General features: G+C 41.0%; 1 protein-coding gene across 2 annotated transcripts; it reads right to left on the minus strand.

Moving 5' to 3' along the window:
* Nucleotides 1-33: 33 nt before the first annotated feature.
* On the minus strand, nt 34-11,092 carry LOC112247408 (ras-GEF domain-containing family member 1B-B). 2 transcript variants are annotated; one of them, XM_042326572.1, is made up of 11 exons: nt 10,969-11,092; nt 7,883-8,077; nt 6,046-6,168; nt 5,727-5,864; nt 2,648-2,863; nt 2,382-2,456; nt 1,973-2,065; nt 1,719-1,821; nt 1,279-1,550; nt 946-1,142; nt 34-822 (listed from the first exon to the last, which is right to left on the minus strand). In XM_042326572.1, the coding sequence occupies exons 2-11, from the start codon at nt 8,069-8,071 to the stop codon at nt 792-794; spliced, it is 1,437 nt and encodes a 478-aa protein (XP_042182506.1). In that variant the 5' UTR covers nt 8,072-8,077; nt 10,969-11,092; the 3' UTR covers nt 34-791. The 2 variants fall into 2 exon arrangements, with proteins under 2 accessions (XP_042182506.1, XP_042182507.1); XM_042326573.1 differs by lacking the exon at nt 10,969-11,092 and adding an exon at nt 10,851-10,955.
* Nucleotides 11,093-14,410: the final 3,318 nt, after the last annotated feature.

The following is a 14,410-nucleotide window of genomic DNA, read 5'->3' on the forward strand; positions in this document are numbered from 1 at the left end:
CCAGAGAGCTAGTTACAGGGACAGAGAAAAAACTTGCTTCAATTTTTCTATTTTATTTTGAAAGAAAAATATACCTATTATTTCTTAAGAACTTCATACAGAGTACCCTGATAAGTAACACATGGGGGGGGGGCAAACAAAATATACACGATACAAAACCAAAATTGTAAAAAAAAGATGAGAATACATAAAAATAAAATATTTATAAAAAGTCATTTCTGTAAGGTAAACAAACACATGATGATACAAAAACATTTAAAAACAGAGTTCACTATTCACAGGCTATTGGGTCATATTCCTTTCACCAAAGATGAGCATTTTTTTTATGTTCAGCACAAATATTTAAGTAATTTATGACATACCAATCACACAATTTACTAAGAACAAAAACATAAAAGAAAAATAGATGACATTTTAAGAACACTGAGCAAGCCAACCAGCAACAAGCTCATGCCACTTCAGAAAAGCTTAGAAAATCACCAGTTACCATTTCGACCCATTGGTATAAAAAATAACTGTCATACTGTGTGGGTAGACATGATACAAATGAATCATCTGTAAAAGAACTGTCATACTGTGTGGGTAGACAAGTTACAAATGAATCATCTGTTAATGTACAGTGCGATAGGCAGGATTTTCAGTTCTCCAGCCATAGGAGGCATCATTAATCTGAGTGCTTGAAACAGTTATTCTCCCCATCCTTTGTGAAAATCTTAATCTTCCAGACCCTGTCAACCGCGAGCCTCTCGTAGCGAAAGAGGATCACCCAGTGTCACACTCATGACCGTCACTCAACGATGCTCTCTATGCAGTAGGGATGTCCTGAAACACAGGACACATCACACAATGGTATTATTTAAATAAAAACTGTGCCGTGTATGAGTGCAAAACCTTGATTGAAGTTGACATTAAGTTAGTAAAGTGAACTAAAGTAAAGTTACACACCTGAGAGACCTCCGACTGTCCTTTTCCAGGTGGTTCTCTGGACCTTCGGTCTCATAGGAGGCCAAGTGCAGCTCATCCTCGGTAAAGACAGGTGTAGTGACCAGGTATTGGAGGATCTTCCTGTCTCTCTCAAAGGGACACATCACCTGACGCCACACCAGGAACTCACTGACCTGCTTCGCCAGGTCCCACAGTTTCTATAGAGAAACAGGAAATGAACAATATTGACAACAACGCCCTTTTGCCCACTACTAAAAGCATAGTAGAAGATGAGTATTGTCATTATCAATAACCCCAACAATAATGCATCTCGTACATTACAGTAAGACTCACCTCAAAGTTCACGTGACCGTTGGGGAGTCGGCTGGCACATCCCTCATTGAGGAAGTAGATGTCCTTGATGAGAAGGCTGAAGAATGGAATGACTATTTTCTCCTGGTTGCTGTGTGCTGTAATAGACCTCTGGGTGGCTCCTCGCAGGGCAGTACGGTAGTTGCTGAAGTTACTGGAAGGGTCCATTTGGTGCTCCAGTATGTCAAATTTGTCTGTGTTGACTTTGCTCCAGGTCTTCTTCAGTCGGGACACAGGACTCATGTTCATTCCGCCTATGGGGAGAAGAGACCAGGGTTTGGGGATCAATTCCATTTCAATTCAGGGTTTGGGGATCAATTCCATTTCAATTCAGGGAATTCAGGAAGTAAACTGAAATTCCAATTCTTAGCATACTATTGCAGAATATAGAAATTATTCTAGAGCCCTGTATTGTAACTTACTGATGATGGCCATGAGTGAGTTGAAGTTGCCGATGTTATAGCATTCTCTAGCCACATCTATGAAGAACTCCAAGGCCCGGGCTCTATGCTTCTTCTTTACAGGCTGGAAGGAAGAAAAACACAAAACCATGGGAACAGAGTCAGAAAGAATGGATGACAGAAAGAGAATGGTTGTGGGGAGAGAGACAGAGAGCTAAAGAGCGAGAGCAAGAGAGAGAGACAGAACGTAAGTAAGAAAGACAGAGAGCACTCACCATGCAAATTTCAGTAGCCACCAGGTAGCTGAGTCTGTTAAACCAAGCTACATAGGCCTCCAGGTTAGTAGTCTTGCGTTTTCGGAAGAAACTCTGAGGGGGAAAGAAAGTTCATGGTTACTTTTCAACTTATTATCTAGCTGAATTACAACATTAAACTGCTGTTGGAGCAATCCAGTGAATTCTGTTAATTTTCTTGTAAAATGAATGTGGTCTAGAGTTGTTTCTCTCAGTCAGTTCTTGGCTACTTGTTGTGATGTATTCTGTTGATGATTGTTAACAGGCTAACACAATGATAGTCAGCCACAACACATTCGGTAACCCCCTCTAATGACTGACATATGGTCTCTTATGCAACCAGTGGAAGGTAGGGGACAATGTTATGTACACAGTAGTGGACCAGGCCTACCTTATGGTTAACCAGGGGATCTTTCACACCAAAGGCTTGGATGAACTCCTCTGGTCCAATAAAACTCAGTCTGTCCTGGAATTGGAAAAATCATAAGGTATAAACTCAATATTCTTACATTCACGTTACTTGATGGATCAAGTTTATGTATAAGAGAAACTTTAAGTTAACAATAACTTATAATTCAAACAGAAATGCCATTCAGTTTCATCTTCTCTGAACACCACATGTCTAGAAGGTACATATACAATATAATCTCTCCTTACCAGTTCAATGTGTGTGAGCTGCTGGGCTAGTATAAAGGCATCATCACAGACACTGAGGACATCATGCCGATGTCCGTTCTGCTGCTTGGCCTTCAGAGCGGTGGGTCTCTCTGCTGCGGAGGCGTTGAGCGTGGCGATCGCCTCCTCATACTGACCCAGAGCCGCCAATCTCTGGATCAACCGCTGAGTCATCTGCTGCATGGCCCGCCATGAGTACTGATATAAACATCAGAGATAGGAGTACTGATATAAACATCATAGCGATATGAGTACTGATATAAACCATCATAGAGAGATATGAGTACTGATATGAGTACTGATATAAATATCAGAGAGAGATGAGTACTGATATAAATCATCATCAAGAGAGAAATCAAATCAAATGTTATTAGTCACATGCGCAGAATACAACTGTTGTAGACCTTACAGTGAAATGCTTACTTACAAGCCCCTAACCGACAGTGCAGTTTAAAAAAAATATGGATAAGAATAAGATAAAAGTAACAAGTAATTAAAGAGCAGTAAAAAAAAAAAAAATATATATATATATATATATATATATATATATACACACCGGGGTTGCCGGTACAGACTCAATGTGTGGGGGCACCGGTTAGTTGAGGTAGTATGTACATGTAGGTAGAGTTAATCTACCTACACTCAGTGACCAGTTTATTAGTTACACCCCCCAGATCATGAAAATGGTTTGCTCCTACAGACAGTGAGTCACATGGCTCGGGGCTTGCTATATAAAGCAGTCAGACAGGCATCAAGGTATTCAGTTACTGTTCGATTGCTTCCTGGGCTTTTCACACACAAGTGTCTATGGTTTACAGAGAATGGTGAAACAAACAAAAAACATCCAGTCAGCGGCAGTCCTGTTGGCGAAAACAGCTCGTTGATGAGAAGTCTAAAGAGAATAGCAAGAATCCTGCAAGCTAACAGGCCTGCCACAAACAGGCAATAACGGTGCAGTACAACAGTGGTGTGCAGAATAGAATCTTGGAACACACAACTCGTCGGTCCTTATCACAGATGGGATATTGCAGCAGACGACCACACCGGGTTCCACTCCTATCAACTAAAAACAAGATGCGGCTCCAGTTGGCACGCGATCAACAACACTGGACAATTGAGGAGTGGAAAAACATAGCCTGGTCCAATGAATCCTGGTTCCTGTTGCGTCATGCCGATGGCAGAGTCATGATTTGGCGTAAGCAGCATGAGTCCATGGCCCCATCCTGCCTGGTATCAACGGTACAGACTAGTGGCGGTGGTGTAATGGTGTGGGGAATGTTTTCCAGGCACACGTTACGGCCCTTGATACAAATTGAGCAACGTTTGAACGCCACACCGTATAGAATTCATGCCCCAAAGAATTCAGGCTGTTTGAGGCAAAGGGGGGTCTGACCCAGTACTAGATGGGTGTACCTAATAAACTGCTAATTGAGAATGTACTGTATACGCATACTGATATAACAACGTAAAGAGGAGCTCAAGTTATGTACTGAACACAACGGAAAGAGGATATGAAATTTAATATATGTACCGTATATTTCTACATATTCTAGTTCAGCACAAACAGGAAGGAAAATCAATATCTATAGATATCATATACTTACAGATGTAAGCTCTTAATGTTACGTCCGTAGTTAGATGAATGAGACCAAAGCGCAGCGTGGAAAGTGTTCATGATTTTTAATACTGAACTACACCATAATACAAACCGACCCTAAAGTTCTGCAGGGCTAGACAGCAACGATGCATAAACAAGATCCCACAAACTAAGGTGGGAAAAGGGGCTGCCTAAGTATGATCCCCAATCAGAGACAACGATAGACAGCTGCCTCTGATTGGGAACCATACCCGGCCAACAAAGAAATAGAAAACTAGAATGCCCACCCAAATCACACCCCGACCTAACCAAATAGAGAAATAAAAAGCCTCTCTAAGGTCAGGGCGTGACATTTAAAACTTGTAGTGTATTTGAGGTTTTAAAAGGCTTCTGAAGTTTGTAATTTCCACTTTGAAATTTCAGACTTGATTTTCCCTTGTGAAACATGTATCAACCCTTACAAAAATGTTCATTAATTATCCACATAATAATTAACATTTCCTGTTGTTGCAGGATTATTTTCCTGCTGTAGCAAACAGGCTCAAATTACGATCCTACATCTGTACATCAATGTATACTTGTATAGTCACAAGAGAGAGAAATCAATATCCAGGAATATTTGTGCTGATACAATGACGAGGGCACCGAGTTCATTATCTGGCTCTGGAATGTGTGAACTTGTTATGGGTGTGTATTTTCACCTCCTATGCTACAAATGTAGGATTTTAATTTGATCACTCTTTTGTTGCTGACAATTTTCCTGCACAGCAGAACATTAAACTTATTGTGTATTCAAGGTTTAAAAAGTATTCTAAAGTTTGTAATTTCCACTTAATATCAGACTTGATTTACCCTAACGAAAAATGTATAAAACTCTACAAAAAAATGTCCATTAAAAATACACATAAATAATTCACATTTCCTGTTGCTGCAGGATAATTTTCCTCCTGTAGCAAACGGGCTCAAATTAAGATCTGACATCTGTATCTATACTGATATAACACATATAATACATGGAACACGTGGAACCCATGGAACACACAGAACACATATAATGACATACAGTAACACATGAGTGACACACACAGTACCAGTCCAAAAAATGTCAAGATTGTGCAAAGCTGTCATCAAGGCAAAGGGTGGCTACTTTGAAGAATCGCAAATATAAAATATATTTTGATTTGTTTAAGACTTTTTTGGTTACTACATGATTCCATATGTGTTATTTTATAGTTTTGATGTCTTCACTATTATTCTACAATGTAGAAAATAGTAACAATAAAGAAAAACCCTGAAATGAGTAGGTGTCTAAATAAGGTGTCTGATGTCAAACTCAACTGTAACTGGTCAAATTAGATGTCTGATGTCAAACTCAACTGTAACTGGTCAAATTAGATGTCTGATGTCACGTCTATTGTCATCTCTAATGAGTCAGTCAGTTAAAGGTTATGTCAGGGGGCTGACCTCATCTCCTCTGGCCAGATGATGGCTCATCTCTTTCAGGCAGTGCATCATCCTCTCATCTCTGAAGTCATAGGGAAACGTCTCTGTCCACTCAGTCAGCAGCTGCACGATCTTTGGTGCAACGTCCCGTATTCTGATCTGAGGACAACAAGGAGAAAGACATGCCAGTGTGAGACAGACTGTAAGGAGGTGGTGTCCATTCCTGGTTGTTAAAAACTACTGTGTGTGTGTGTGTCTGCGCTGTGTGTTTGTGTGCGTTCTTGCAGGTTTGTGTCTGCGTGTTTGTCTGTGTATGCATGCGTGTGTGTCTGTTAGCTACCTTATCAAGCAGCAGGTCTCCAGATCGATGCTGCTCCACACACAGGTGACAAAGCCGAGACATAAGTTCGTAGGGGTGGAGGAAGAGACGGGAACTCAGCAGGAAGGTGAAGACGTAGGACCTCTGATGGAGAACAAGAAAAAAGATAATCAACAACAACTGATGTTGTCATCAACCCAGTATCACCCCAGTATCAACTCAGCATAAAGCCGGTATCAACTCAGCATAAAGCCGGTATCAACTCAGCATAAAGCCGGTATCAACTCAGCATAAAGCCGGTATCAACTCAGCATAAAGCCGGTATCAACTCAGCATAAAGCCGGTATCAACTCAGCATAAAGCCGGTATCAACTCAGCATAAAGCCTCAGGTATCAACTCAGCATAAAGCCAGTATCAACTCAGCATAAAGCCAGTATCAACTCAGCATAAAGCCAGTATCAACTCAGCATAAAGCCAGTATCAACTCAGTATATCAACTCAGCATAAAGCCAGTATCAACCCAGAATAAACCCAGTATCAACCCAGAATAAACCCAGTATCAACTCAGCCATAAAACCAGTAAACCCAGTATCAACTAAACAGTATCAACTCAGCATAAAGCCAGTATCAACCCAGCCAGTATCAATCAACCCAGCATAAAGCCAGTATCAACCCAGCATAAAGCCAGTATCAACAACTCAGCATAAACCCAGCCACAGTATCAACTCAGCATAAACACAGTATCAACCCAGCATAAACACAGTATCAACTCAGCATAAAGCCAGTATCAACTCAGCATAAAGCCAGTATCAACCCAGCATAAAGCCAGTATCAACCCAGTATCAACTCAGCATAAAGCCAGTATCAACTCAGCATAAAGCCAGTATCAACTCAGCATAAAGCCAGTATCAACCCAGCATAAACCCAGTATCAACCCAGCATAAAGCCAGTATCAACCCAGTATAAACTCAGTATCATAAAGCCAGCATAAAGCCAGTATCAACTCAGCATAAAGCCAGTATCAACCCAGCATAAAGCCAGTATCAACCCAGCATAAAGCCAGTATCAACCCAGCATAAAGCCAGTATCAACCCAGCATAAACACAGTATCAACCCAGCATAAACACAGTATCAACCCAGCATAAACCCAGTATCAACCCAGCATAAAGCCAGTATCAACCCAGCATAAAGCCAGTATCAACCCAGCATAAAGCCAGTATCAACCCAGCATAAAGCCAGTATCAACCCAGCATAAAGCCAGTATCAACCCAGCATAAAGCCAGTATCAACCCAGCATAAAGCCAGTATCAACCCAGCATAAAGCCAGTATCAACCCAGCATAAACACAGTATCAACCCAGCATAAAGCCAGTATCAACCCAGCATAAAGCCAGTATCAACCCAGCATAAACACAGTATCAACCCAGCATAAACACAGTATCAACCCAGCATAAACACAGCATCAACCCAGCATAAACCCAGCACATACTGGCACCTTTCCTGCTATTCAGTTGTGAAATCAGCTGATAATATACTGTATACTGTACCCATTCGTTCTTGGAGGATAGAACTTATGAATGCTTTATGGACTTCATTAGTACACACAACACAGAATATAGCTGTATTCTATTTGTCCATAATAAAAGTCCATAATTTATGTTTTTGTTGTTGTCATTAGAGTCCCCCTGAGAGATCGTATTGGACCAGAGATAACAGCACCTAGCATCATGTTCTTGAAGAATAGAACTTCTAATGCATTGAGCCTGTTTTTACCCTATGATAACCCCAAATATGTTTGTATGATTCCATTGTTCATGTTTTATGTTGTTGTTGTTCTTGGAGCAGAGATAGCACTCACGTCAGGGTAGTAGTCCACTGTGGGAACTAAATGTTGTATTAGGGCCTCCAGGGAGCCAGAAACAAGACTGTTGTCATGGTAGCACATGTCCCCGTAGCTCACTTCCATGGGCTGGTGGTATTTGTGGAGATGAATGTTGTTATAAGTGCTGGTACTGAACTTGCCAGCATACGGTGTCGTGGGAGGCATGTTGACCTGTTGAAGAGATGTGAAAATATAAAAACATTGTCAAATCTTTGTTGTTCTTCTCTTAAACTCCTAACTGATCACTTTATTTTTCATGGTTTCAATTCAGTGTTATTTCCCTAAGAAAGATATTGTGTGTGTCTGTGTGCGTGTGTGTGTGCATGCTTGCGTGTGTAAGAGAGAGAGAAAAGCTGAACTGTAACAACTTATGTAATAAGTACTAGCAGTGTGTGTGAAGTTACTATAATGTTACCCTATTACTGTATGTCGACACCATGCTGGTATAAGCCTGACTGTGTCACTGTCTCATATCCCTTCTACTGCTGAGTCTTTAGTCTACACCGTGCTGGTATAAGCCTGACTGTGTCACTGTCTCATATCCCTTCTACTGCTGAGTCTTTAGTCTACACCATGCTGGTATAAGCCTGACTGTGTCACTGTCTCATATCCCTTCTACTGCTGAGTCTTTAGTCTACACCATGCTGGTATAAGCCTGACTGTGTCACTGTCTCATATCCCTTCTACTGCTGAGTCTTTAGTCTACACCGTGCTGGTATAAGCCTGACTGTGTCACTGTCTCATATCCCTTCTACTGCTGAGTCTTTAGTCTACACCATGCTGGTATAAGCCTGTTTATGCCACTGTCTCATTCATCCGACATCCTGGCACATTCTAACCCTGATCTCGTTCTCCCTGCTGGCTTCCACTGTTAAGAGATTAAAGGTGTTTTCTTCTTTACTCTGTTTACACAGGGCTAAAGGACCCAACGCGAACAGAGCCACGGAGCGTTGTATACAGTCCATTCCAATATTTGAGCCGCACAAAAGTACGTAGAACGACGTAGAAAACGACGCTCCGTCGCTGCGTTTGCGTAGTTTGCAACGTGGCCTTTAAGGTGACCTGCTACAACAGGAGCTGACGATCTGAAACACAAGAGCTATTCAACCAATCACCACCCAGCATTACTACTACAGGGACCCCCCACACAGTAAAGATTAGATCTACACTGTAACTGGAAAACAGTCAATGATATGGTAATGTTGGGTATTATCAACAATACTGTATCATACTGTAAATGATGATGCATTGTGGGAAAATGTTGTGGACAGGGAAATAATTGCTGTATTTTGAATGGTACTGTAATTCCACGCCACATAATACAGTGACCACTAGTGGGTGCATGTTATTGTTGTTTCTGGCTCATTGACATATTTTGAGGAGTGCCTTGTAAGAAGCTATATTTGTTGCACCAGTGAGTGAAAATGCTGTACCAATTTAACGCATATGTGGTTATAGTGCCCCATCAATTTGTATAGGGGACAGATTGGAATGGCAGCAAGTCTTAAACAGTAATGTTTGAGCATTTTTTTTCATGTCCTTTTGGTCTGTTTTGCCCTGTAGTCGCTGCAGTTTGGAAGCCATTCTTAAGGCCTCTAGAAGTGCAAGTGATCTAAAACACCAAATATTAAATAATATACTGTTATGTGTAAAAACACTTTACCTTAGGAGCCAACCTGCTTGCACCAATCCCTTGTATTGACAGTAAATTACTGTGAAATACAAACCCCTCCCCTCAATGAATTTCATTCATCCAATCCGATTACGGTAGCATTTACTTCTTTTTTTAAAACCATATAATACAGTCAATTTTACGGTATTGTTCTTGTGTCATTACATAGCACTTGCTTTGATACGTCTTTGTATTAAAGTAGGAGTACTGTAATATGAAATATAGAATTTTACTTGCCCCCGAGCTGCCTGTAAGCTACTATCAAATTCACAGTAACCCCTTTACAGTGTACTAGATAGACCTACTACATTTGAATGAAAGTGACATTCTCTGACTGACTCAACAGGCTTACACTAAACTAGCCTGGCTGGGGTTGAATGGTTTTAAAGGTTTATGTGGAAACAGATAAGAACTCAATCTATCTGATAAAGGAGCCAATAAAACAACAGTCAGAAAATAAGACTGATTTACAGTACATTATACTGTATCTATCTTGGATATAACATCCAATAAGATGGATACTGTTTATAAAATGGAGGGAATAAAATATCTCATTCCCACACATGTCCCACCTTGTTTTGCCTGTTCCCTAGTCTAGAAAAAGATAAGAACTAAAATCTGATAGAGAAGCAAATGTAGAGTAATAAAATAAGATAGTATCTAATAAGATGGATATTGTTTTTTAAGAAATCTCATGTCTCACCCTGTTATGTTTCTCAGCCCAGTATCCAGCTAACTGTAGCAAGCTAACTAACCAATGTACTGTACTGTAGCACAGACAAGATAATCACAACCCACCCAACCCACTTCCCTGGTACTGTTTATTACTCTTGACTCGCGCGGTCGTATTATGTGGAAAGCAGTCTTCCATAGAACTCAACCACACTCTGTCACAACACTAGTGAGTAACGTAGGCTAATGCATGCCAGGCAAGTAATTACACAGGCAGGCATTATGCTGCAGACTAAAGCAAAACAATAACACAATTGAAGTACAAAACAACTGAAATTAGCAGTAATTATATCATATATAAGTGACTGGGATTTGTAAGTGATTTTGCAAAGAATTTTTGTTTGTAAAAGTCAAGATCTGCCATCATAAGCCGTTTTTGCCTTCATTCAAAGTGCAACCCTCAACCCCATTGAAAGCACTGTCATTATAAATCTATTGGGAATGCATAGCATAGCCCAACACTTGTCTGGAAAGTTCCCAGCATGTTTCCTTGTTACAAATAATAAGACTTTCATAATGGACATATTGTGATCAACTTACCCCGACTAGAAAAAACTAACAGACTATGTGTATCAAATACAGCTATTCCAAGTCTTTGCAAAATAATATCATATGCAAGAAATTCATCTTCAAATCACAAAAAGCATACGAATACTACCGATCAGTGTTTTCAGAACGTGAAATTCCTATTCGTATGGTCCATCCATTGTGTCCACGCAGTCCTTCGAATCACAAGTAATTTGAAACTGTGACCACGACCAGCCGTATTCAAATGACTTACAGAAAGCGGTGAAACAGCCTATAATAGGCTTAGAGGCGGATCGTTCTGCATGGCAGTAAGCATATCACAGTGAAGAATCAGAAAAAGCGAAACGTTAGCGCACTCTCATTGGTCAGTTTGCCAGCCATCGATTCTCTTTGAACGACATAGGACCATAATGTTACATATAATGTTTCGTGAGAAGGAAAAAGTGAAAAGGACATTTGCTAGAGAGATAGAGGGAGTGTGTGAAGGCATATGGCATGGCCAGGTTTTTTGCGCTCTCCAACAGCTCTGGTCCACCATATGGAGTGTGAAATACAGTACCAGGGAAAAGTTTGGACACACCTACTCATTCAAATGTTTTTCTTTATTTTACTCTTTTTTACAAAATATAATAATAGTAAATACATCAACACTATGAAATAACACATATGGAATCATGTAGTAACCAAAACAAATCAAAATATATTTGAGATTCTTCAAAGTAGGTCAGTCAATACAGAACATTTCAAGAACTTTGAAAGTTTCTTCAAGTGCAGTCGCAAAAACCATCAAGCGATATGATGAAACTGGCTCTCATGAGGACCGCCACAGGAAAGGAAGACCCATATTTACCTCTGCTGCAGAGGAAAAGTTCATTAGAGTTAACTGCACCTCAGAAATTGCAGCCCAAATAAACACTTCACAGAGTTCAAGTAACATATCTCAGCATCAACTGTTCAGAAGAGACTGCATGAATCAAGCCTTCATGGTCGAATTGCTGCAAAGAAACTACTACTAAAGAACACCAATAATAAGAAGAGACTTGCTTCGGCCAAGAAACACGAGTAACATACATTAGAACAGTGGAAATCTGTCATTTGGTGCTCATTGTATGTGGGAACTCCTTCAAGACTGTTGGAAAAGCGGTCCAGGTGAAGATGTTTGAGAGAATGTCAAGAACGTGCAAAGCTGTCATCAAGGCAAAGGGCGGCTACTTTTAAGAATCTAAAATATATTTTGATTTGTTGAACACTTTTTTGGTTACTACATAATTCTATATGTGTTATTTCATAGTTTTTATGTCTTCACGATTATTCTACAATGTAGAAAATAGTAAAAATAAAGAAAAACCCTTGAATGAGTAGGTGTCCAAACGTTTGACTGGTACATACGGTCTACATTGTCTCAGACCTTGTGGTTTTACATTTGAAAATACTTTACAGTAAGAATAAAAAATACTAAATGTCACGTCCTGACCATATAGGGCCCTTATTTTCTATGGTAGAGTAGGTCAGGGCGTGACTGGGGGGTAATCTAGTTTATTTATATGTGGGGTTCTAGGTTTGTTTTTCCATGTTGGTGATTGTGTATGATTCCCAATTAGAGGCAGCAGGTAGTCGTAGTCTCTAATTGGGGATCATATTTAAGTAGCTGTTTTTCCCACCTGTGTTTATGGGATATTGTTTTGAGTTAGTGCACGTAGCATCTCTGTAGTCACGGTTCGTTGTTAGTTTATTGTTTATTTGTTTTTGTCTTTGTAAGTTTCACTTTATCATTAAAATGATGTGGAACTCAACATCCGCTGGGCCTTGGTCCGTTTCTACAAACGATCGTGATACTAAAGCACTACAGTCATGCAATTATTACACATTTTGGCAAGAACCAAATGAACAATCACACATTTTCAACTAGTGTTTCATTACTGATTATTAGTTTTACTTTATAATCTATTAACTGAAAGTTAACTGAAAGTTTATAAATGTTACCAATGTATTGGTAATAAAAAAATGATACATCAATTGGACATAAATCAATTGAAATGCCAAATTCACCATAAATCATGACCATTGAAAGTTGATCAATGGAACTTGAAAAACAAACATCTTTCCTGATAGCTACAGATGTTTTAGTAGCAATGACCCGCCTCCATCAACAGTGGGCGTGTCCTCTTAAAATTGAAGCCTATAGGGAGGAGGTCAGAGACCTGGCAGTGTGTTGCCAGGACAACAAACTCTATCCTCAACATCAGCAAGACAAAGGAGCTGATCTTGTTTGACTTTTACTAATATTTCTCTATTTTCTTTCTCTCTGCATTGTTGGGCAGGGTAAGGAAGCATTTCACATTTAGCAAGCATTTAGTCAAGACCTGTTGTTTACAAAGCATGTGACGAATACAATTTGATTTGAGTCATATTACATAAGGATGGTTTCATGATTTACAGAGAACAGAGTGTGGGCCCCAGGTTGTGGGTGGTATTCATTTACAGCCTCTCAATCATAGTCTTACATCATTGTTCACGCAGGAATAGCCAAAGCCTGCAATGCCTATAGGCTACGTTCTATTCTACTGCACCTACACTCACGCCAGCCACCTGAAAGCACTGCTAGCTGGAGATGGCTTCCGGCTTGGCTTTAGCTTGGTGAGGGCCCTTGTGGAGCCTTTCGATTAGATTCAACCCACAGTGCTAGGGCATGGGGGCCACAGCTTCCCTCAAAGAGAGGCAGTACATAACTCGACTGACACACACACACACACACACACACTGACATCATAAGCTAGTGCACTGACTGACTCCTGCCTTCCATAAACACTCAGATTGAGCTTCCACCCACACACTCCTCTCTCTCTTCTCTCTGTATCCCCTCTCTATCTCTCCTCTCTCTTCTCTCTCCCCTCTTTCTCCCCTCTCTCTCTCCTCTCTCCCCCTCGCCCCGCTCTTTCCCCCCTCCTCTCTCCCCTATCACTCCCCTCTCTCCCTTATCTCCCTTCCCCTCTTTATCCCCTCTCTCCTCTCTTTATCCCTCTCTCCTCTCTCCCCTTCTCTCTCTTCTCTCTCCCCTTGCCCCTCTCTTTCCCCCTCTCTCCTCTCACTCCTCTCTCCCCCCTCTCTCCTCTCCTCCTCTCTCCCCTATCCTCCCCTCTCTCCCTTATCTCCCTTCCCTCTCTCTCTCTCCTCTCTTTATCCCCTCTCTCCTCTCACCCTTCTCTCTCTTCTCTCTCCCCTTGCCCCTCTCTCCTCTCTCCCCTCTCTCTCTCCAATCTCTCCCATTTCTCCCTTTATCCTCTCTCTCTCCCCCCCTCTTTCTCCCCTCTCTCTCTCCTTTCTCCCCTCTCTCTCTCCTCTCTCCCTCTCTCTCCCCTCACCCCTCTCTTTCCCCCCTCCTCTCTCCCCTATCACTCCCTCTCTCCCTTATCTCCCTTCCCTCTATCCTTCCTCTCTTTATCCCCTCTATCCTCTCTTTATCCCCTCTCTCCTCTCACCCTTCTCCCTCTACTCTCTCCCCTTGCCCCTCTCTCTCCTCTCTCTCCAATCTCTCCCATTTCTCCCTTTATCCTCTCTCTCTCCTCTCTTTA

This window comes from Oncorhynchus tshawytscha, linkage group LG09 (assembly GCF_018296145.1).
Source record: "Oncorhynchus tshawytscha isolate Ot180627B linkage group LG09, Otsh_v2.0, whole genome shotgun sequence".
In the NCBI taxonomy this organism is placed as follows: domain Eukaryota; kingdom Metazoa; phylum Chordata; class Actinopteri; order Salmoniformes; family Salmonidae; genus Oncorhynchus; species Oncorhynchus tshawytscha.